Below are 8479 nucleotides of genomic sequence, written 5' to 3' on the forward strand. Positions count from 1 at the left end.
CCGGGTGCACAGACATTTTATTCCCTTCCGGGATTCTCACTTCCTGCCGAGACGCAACTTGATCAGAAACGCAACGGAGTATCGACGTCTCATGGTTCCGCCGTGGAAATGGCCTCGTCTGGTCCCCGAGCTATAAATGCCAAATGAGCTGCTATTTGTCGGAGTCGGCCGAGAGAAAAGAAAAGCCCCGTCTGAGCCGCTAGCTGCCCGGGAGCATTGGGAAGTTTGCGTCGGTACATTTGAGGGGTGACCAGGCAGAAAAACAATGCCACATTTCTTGTGGCCAGAGTCGCTGTCAGCCGCGCAGCTCAAGCGTCTGGAGGAGCATAAATACAGCGCCTCTGGTCGGTCCCTGCTCGAGCCGCCGTGCCAAATCTACTGGAACTGGCTCGTGCAGCAGATACCGACATGGGTCGCACCAAACACCCTGACTATTGTGGGACTGCTGGTCAATATCCTCTCCACGGTGGTGCTCATGTATTATTGTCCCACGGCGACAGAGGAGGTGAGTAAATCGACCTTGGCACAAAGTTTCCACGCGGGGGGACTAGCTTCAATTACGTGCCCTTCCTCGCGAGACCTCCATTCAGACATTGCGTAAATTAACGTTACGCGGCCACCGGCGCGAACTCCACATGACTCACGAGACGTAATGTAAGATGTTTTCTGACTCGGGGACTCTGCTTGTGTATTCGGCATGTATTACAGCGTCGCAGCCACTCGTGTGTTCATATTATTCCCACTTCATGGATGGGGTCAGTCACCCTGCTCGCTAACGCCCAGCGTGTGTTTTGGCAGTTTTTTTTTTGTGCCCCGTTTTATCCATTTCGGTGCAAGAATTAGACACCGTCTCCCGATGATTCTGGAAAAACCTTAAATCCTGCGGTGTTACGTTTGCATGCTCACATATAAACGAGGACACTTTAACATGGTCAATCCTATTAGGCAACATCCGTGTCCGTTTTTTTTTTTTAAGCGGACGTTCTTGGAAAGTTGTCGGCTTGGACGTGTTGTTTTGTCTGCTGCCTCACGTGACGCGGCAGTGTTAATGGTAAAACACACATTTGAAGGGGACAATGTTGTCCACCATTAGCGAGGAGGCTAACTGTTAAGTAACTGAATTAATACACGTGAATGCTACAACAACACAAACTCGCTGTTTTGATGACTAAGCTGAAGTGAAATGGCTCCAAATCCACATCTGATGCAGCCTAAACTACATGTTCCCAAAACATACACTCCAAATACACTAATAGGCTACGCAACAACCCTATGACCCATGATCCAGTTCACTTATGTCACCAGGTTCACTGTGGAGCAAGGCCCTAATCAGGAATGTGTGTGTTTTTTATCAGATTTACACCTTTGTCCAATCCAATTATGACAACCCTGCATCCAAGTCCACAGTCCATGTGGCATGCTGTTACTGTCAGATTCCACATGTGCAAACACCTTTCAGTTCACCCCCTATCCATTATTTGGCATTGCATAAGGCGTAGACTTGTTAACGTATATTAGAGGAATTCATGGAAACTGATTCGGAGATCTTAAAAGTGTTACTTCTGAGATAACCCTCGACAAGCGGGATCGGCCCCGTGAGGCACTGAGGACGTGGGCCTAGAAGAAAACAGCAGGATCTCTGAATATTTAGGACTGCATGCGATTCTGGATCTCTCCGGGAACACAGACTTTCTTTGTCTCCCTCTCTCTCTCACACATAAACACTGAAAAACACACACACACACACATTGTTGTGACGAACACACAGTGTTGGCCGGCTCTCGTGTCCAGATGGGCTATAACCTCCACCCCAGTTAGAGTCTAACTTACAGGACCTGAGACACAGCTGGAATCCCTCATCCTCCATGTTTACAGTATAAACACAGATGAATGTGTCAATATGGTAAAATAACTTGGTATTTAACCAGGGACATCGTTTCTCGATCAATTTAGTTTATAGATAACAGCCACACATTAAATATATGGTGTATGTTACGTGCAGTAGTGTGTCTGCCCTTTTCCCCTGGGGGTTAATATTTGATTTCATAAAAGTGTTTTTGTTTTTCAGTCCACGTCCACTATAAGGCTCTACATGTGATATACTATGTATAAAAGGGGACTCTTTTATAAGATTTTAATTCATAATGTGTGAAATGTCTGCATCAGCTATTTATACGGTTGTGAAACAGACTAAAATGCTTAGTAGTTGGCTTCCCTTTGCTTTATGGCTGCAACTAACTTATTTTCATTATTGCCTAATCTGAAATTAATCATTTCCGAAAATAGTGAAAGATGTCCATCCCAGTTCCCCAGAGTTCAATGTGATGCCTTTTAAATGTCTTGTTTCGACCGACCAACAGTCCATGAAATTAAGAGAACCAATGTGATGCTTTTGATAACTGATTGATTGATTTATTTTTCTTTCTACTGAATAGTTGATTAATTAACCAGCTGTGTGAAGCTCTACCTTGCTTTGCCTCAGTGTGTATGTGTTGTAATGGAAGATTTTCTCTGGCAATCGGGGGAAGGAGGAATAAGGGCTCTGACTCAAAGTTGTCTTTGTCCGTTTATTTCTTGCAAGAAGGAACAAGTCTGCTGGACGATGAACGTTGGTTTTGGGCTCAGTTATATACAAAGGGTCGGGTAGCACACGAACATGCACAGACAGTGAGTGTGTCAGGGAGAGGGGAATTCATGGTATGATGACCATTGTGGAGAGAACGCCATCTTATCATTAGGGAGGCTACAAGTTTCTGCATAGTACGCATATTTCTCACCAACACAATGCCATCAGTGCTTAACTATGTTAGAGATGCATGCCGTCTCCAGGCGGAGACACATTGTCTCCGTCTGCCCTGTGACCTTCAGATCACTTCTGCTTACGTCGGCTTGGTACTTTAACATTAGACACAAACAATTCTCTATGCAAATTCTGCTCTACGTTTTTGTAACACAAGCAATGCTATAGTCTAAATTGTGTCTCCTCACCCTCCAGGCTCCAGCATGGGCCTTCATCCTGAGCGCTCTGGGCCTCTTCATCTACCAGTCTCTGGACGCCATTGATGGGAAGCAGGCCCGGAGGACCAACAGCAGCTCCGCTCTGGGGGAGCTCTTCGACCACGGCTGCGACGCCGTCTCCACAGGTGCGTGCGAACTGAACCTAAACTATTATTCTCTTCACGGTTGCAGAATCCGCTGCATTAGTTGACCTGGAAGAGATGTTGATTATTAGTTTCTCCGTTCTTTGCTTTCGTCTTCTTTCAGTCTTTGTTGCGGTGGGAACATGTACTTCGTGCGGCATAGGAAGATACCCAGACTGGATGTTCTTTTGTGGCTTTATTGGGATGTTCATGTTCTTCTGCGCCCACTGGCAGACCTACGTGTCCGGGACCCTCCGCTTTGGCCTGTAAGTCACATGTTCAGTCGAGTTTTTTTTTTTCCTTCTTTTCACCCAGTGATAATAAAGCTGCTGTAATATAACCGTGTCTGTAACTTTGTTCACAGGATCGACGTCACGGAGGTGCAGATCGCCATCATCGTCATGTATTTGATGACGGCTTTCGGAGGCGTGGGCCTTTGGCAAGCGACGGTAACTGAGAACCAACGAGCGGATGCTCGAATACTGTGCACACATGGGAACACTTTCATTTCACCATTTTTGTTTAGTGAAAGTTTTCTTCTCCATCACTTTTCACACCAATTTTATTATCTACTCGGTTCATAGTTTATTTTTTAGTCGTCATTCTAGTCTTTTGAATAGAATGTGTGTTTTTACTTTTACTCTGCTGCCTTTGGAGGCTTGAGAGAGAGAAGTGAGAAGGTAAATATGTGTAGCTAACGCCATGCCATCAGGTCATCTATCGGACATGATCTGGTTTAAAAAGCTGATGTCGCTCGCATTTTTTTCATTTGCTTTGCCCTCCCATCCCGCTCGGCATGCCTGCAGCTTCCATATGAGCGCCTGTCGTCTTGCTACGAGGAGAGTGCTGTGTGTCTTTGCATTAATTTGACCTTCACTTGTTTCCGTAGTTGCCCATCATTGGACTGAAGATGTACGTCTTCCCGATCATCGGCATCAGCGGCGGGGCCCTCTACTCCTGCTATAACTACTTCCATGTCATTTTGAACGGCGGCGTCGGCAAAAACGGCTCCACCGTGGCTGTAAGTCCAGTAAACCCGTTCACACTTCACGCGCGGTCTTGAGGTCGAACGTGTGTCGCTCTGTTGTGACGCTTGCTTCATCGCGTTCCCTTCTGTTTAGGACACCAGTGTGCTGAGTCCTGGTTTGCACATCGGCCTCATCCTCACCCTGGCCTTCATCATTTTCAAGAAGTCGTCCAGCCAGCTGTTTGAGCTCGCCCCATGTTTGTACCTGCTGACCTTTGGCTTGGTCTGCGCCAAGATCTCCAACAAGCTGGTGGTACGTTCATCTGCTTAGTAGCGGCTTTTTTTTTAAGTTACAACGAGGAGTTTTTTTTTAACTGGTTATGAAACCAGTGGTTAATTTGATAACAAAATGTGCTCAAAAATTCACATAAGTAAAACAAATTGTAATCAGTTATGTTTGCATATCCCCAAGCCAATCATGACACATCATCAGGTTATATCTATTTATTTCTAACGTTGACACCAAATTTATATTTAACTTCTTTTAAATTAAGCTCTCACTGTTGCATTCGGGTGAAGTCGCCCTTTTTTTAAGTTAGTAGTCGAGTTTTCTCTCTTTTATTTATACAGATTGTACTTCATCTGTGTGTTTCTTTCCCTCGGGTTTCATCTGTACAGATCGCACACATGACCAGGAGTGAGTTGCACCTCCCGGACACGGCCTTCGTAGGCCCCGGCCTCCTCTTCCTCAACCAGTACTTCAACAGCTTCATCGATGAGCATATAGTCCTCTGGATCGCCATGGTCAGTGACTCTAGATTTTTTTTTTTTAGAGGGGTACTCAAAAGATGTATTATTGCAGTACAACCTTGGCTACCAGGCACCACTCAACATGTCCCAAGTGCAACCACCAAATTGAGTGACAGTTTGACTATTATAGCATATCGCCTGCTTGCTTATAACTAATCACTTCTTTTTGATTAATATCATTAAAAAGTCATTCAGTTGAAATTTAAAAGTGATGAAAACTAAGACTCCCCTTTACATTCAGAGCTGCCCACATTTTGGAAAAGGCTTCATATTTGATGGTATAAAATTAACTCGATAGTCGGATACTGTGGCGTAATATAAAGTGTATTTTTATGATTCATGAGGCTGCACCCATGACTCAACCAACAAACGGAAGCAAGCAAAACAAATCTTGAAGGCGGTTGCAGAGAAAAGTCTTGTTCAACCAGAAAAGCCAACCAAACCGCTTCTGTTTTAGATTTATAGATTGTGACGACAACTTAATTGAGCCAGGTATGAAGGGCAGTTGCAGTACAGGTGACAACTTGCAAGACAAACGCAACACGTCTATGTACACGTAAGCGCAGCCTGGTTCTCGGTCCTGTTTGCTTTCCCTTTCGCCGTCTAATTGGCGACTCAAGTCATTACAGCTGTCGTTCAAGGTTCACTTAAAAGTTGCTTTTTGACCAATGAGATGACTTGATTGCGTTTGTGTGGATACAATAAAACTACTAAATACCTAAGAGGCGTCTTGTACCCATGTCAACCACAAATTGCTCAACAATCCAGACCATTTGTTAGCTTTAAATTGATTCATATATCTGGTATTATATTACAGTAGCTGGTGCATCCTGTGTGAAAGCAATACTTGTTAGAGCAGAAAACTAGGAGGAGGATTTCTGGCACAGCATCAACGGTGCGTGGAAGGAAACAAGTCAACGACTTTATTATTAGACCAACCCGTTTCGGTTGCGCATAAAATATGCAGTTCTCAAGTCCAGGAGACACAGGAACTACAAGTAGTGGTTTATTGAACAATGTTAAGTCAGACCTCTTAAATGTCTCCTTCAACACGAACTGAGGTTTTTGTTTCTGCCCTCAAAGGCCCGTCACACCCACACAATTGTTTCTAGTTATTCTGGTTAATTAGACCACAAGTCATGGCAGGAAAACCACAGGTGTCCCTATTAAGATTAATTACACCGGTTATCGTGTATGCCGGCTTACTGGGAACAGAGCCATCGTTAATGTTGTCAGTTAGACCTGTGTTTTTCCTCTACTATAAGGATAAATATCTGCTGTGGCATGCACCTAGAACATTTTAATGTGAGATAATACATGTATTTCTTATAGCACCTTACATCCGCACAAAGCAATTCAGCACTCCAATTAAATAGTCATAAAAAAATAAGAGTTACAATTGCTTTTGCTGCTTTCCCCATGTACTACTATAAATTTAAATAAAAACTTGAGTGGATGAATCTGTGACTCAAGTGTTAGAAATACATTTTTAAAGACTGCAGCCCTTTTGCAAGAGCTTTACAAATACTGAATTAATGATAGATTTGTAGTCAGTATTTCTTTATACCAGCACACAGTTTAATTTTTGCAGCTCTTTCAGTCATTGAATATGTCCATTAAAGCAGCATTTGGTGTTTGTTCCTCTCCCTTCAGGTCTTCTCTCTTCTGGATCTAACGCGCTACTGTACCGGCGTGTGCCTCCAGATCGCCTCCCACCTGCGCATCCAAGTCTTCAGCATCACGCCCCCGAGCCAGGCCCACCGCGACTGACAACTTGCCCGGCGGGAGGAGGCGGAGGGAGACGCAGATCTCTCTCCGCTCCTGAAAGCAGACGACGACGACGACGACGAGGAGGAGAAACCCTCGTCAACCCCGAGCCACTGCAGCCTTGACAAAGTGACCACTTTTGATTAAAACTGCCTCTCCCACAAGATGGAAAAAAATATATAACCAACTAAACACTACAAACCAAAAAAAGGAAAGGAAAAAAAAAGTTTTGAAAAGCATGGATCTATTGAAAATGGAAATGACATGGAACCAGAGTTTCCCTTGAATTCCTCATTGGCTGTTGGAGCCAATACGTTTTAATTTAGACATCATTGCATGTTGTCATCTACTTCCTGCTTATTCAATTTAAATACCAAAACGTTTTCTTTAACGGGTACATTATAGTTTGGGCAAATATTAAAGCATTTTATCTGCTTTAAATTTACAGATGTGCGTCAATTATACTGGGTTGTCGTATATTTAAGACTCATATATATATATATATATATATATATATATATATATATATATATATATATATATATATATATATATATATATATATATGACAATCATAAGTGCTCAATAAGGTAGATCATCTCTTTTGATATATGCCCAAACTAAATGGATCTCCTGTTGAAAGTTTTCTTAATTATTGGTTTTATCCATTTAATGAATGTGACTCAATCTGGCAAGAATCAGGGCTTAAACGCAGATTTAAATTTTTAAAATGACCTTTAAAACCTCAAATAATTTCCAATGAAGTTTGCAATGTGGACTGGCAGGTTGTCAACGTGTCGGGGGCGACAGTCTGTGTTAGTGCTGAAAACATCGACGGGCTTTCTATCAGGCTTCACTTAAAAACACCTTTCTATTACACTTTTTATTCTGTTACTCATCTCATCCTACAATACTGGAAAAATGAAGAAAAGAAAATAAAACACCTCACTTCCTGCCTTTTTTAGAGCGCCGTCGACTGATGAAGCATTAACACACGGCTTGTTCTGCTTTCTCTGTTCTTCTCCCTGAAGGGCTAATAGTTAATTATATGTGATTGTACAGAATTCAACTGAAAACGCCTTAAATATTTTTGTTGTAATTACTGTTTGACTTGTGAATATTTAAAACAGCTTTGTACATTTTTTTTTTTTTTCCACTGAAGTATCAAACCAGATGCAGCAATAGTAATAATACAATGCTACTGGAACAGTTCACTCATAGTTTCTTCACTTATACAATTGTATATTATGTATAGGTGACTGATTCATTTGGTTCTTGAAGATTTGTTGGATTATCAATAATTTTCATATTGATTAAACATCATTGAATTGTTATCTTGTTTACTCATAATTCAGGTTAATTTGGTTCAAAAGGGATATTTCTGTAGTGCCGGGAAACTATATATAAGGGTAAAATACTCTTGAATTTTATTTGGAAAATTGTTCTCTCAGATTCTGCAGGATTATGGACACCAGAGAGGGGCATGACTTAAAAAAGATGCTAAATTTGCGATGGACTTTGGAACTATGCATTGAAATGTACAACCTTTATTTCAACACCATGTTGCACTGTTCAATAATACAGTAAAACACCTTTCTACTAACAAATAATGTATGAGTGGAAAAGATTGTAATAAAGAAAATATTTTTCATGTGATGTGTTCCTGTTAACGGTGAATCCCTTTCTTAAGCGGCAATCTCAAATATTTTAATTTCAATAAATGATTTGGTATTTGGAGACAAGTAATTGGACCCCATTTTCCCATGTTTTTGTGTCACCAATAGGGACAACAATT

The 8479-nt window shown here is 42.1% G+C and overlaps 1 protein-coding gene across 1 annotated transcript; it reads left to right on the top strand.

Annotated features, from left to right (window-relative positions):
- Positions 1 to 265: 265 nt before the first annotated feature.
- Positions 266 to 7147, top strand: chpt1 (choline phosphotransferase 1; the record flags this gene model as incomplete). Its single annotated transcript, XM_079236232.1, has 8 exons — positions 266 to 505; positions 2996 to 3143; positions 3265 to 3406; positions 3505 to 3589; positions 4030 to 4161; positions 4262 to 4420; positions 4786 to 4911; positions 6571 to 7147. 8 exons carry the CDS (start codon positions 266 to 268, stop codon positions 6685 to 6687), a joined length of 1149 nt encoding a protein of 382 aa, XP_079092358.1. The 3' UTR covers positions 6688 to 7147.
- Positions 7148 to 8479: the final 1332 nt, after the last annotated feature.

The sequence above is a fragment of the Taurulus bubalis genome (genome assembly GCF_910589615.1).
Source record: "Taurulus bubalis genome assembly, chromosome: 20".
In the NCBI taxonomy this organism is placed as follows: domain Eukaryota; kingdom Metazoa; phylum Chordata; class Actinopteri; order Perciformes; family Cottidae; genus Taurulus; species Taurulus bubalis.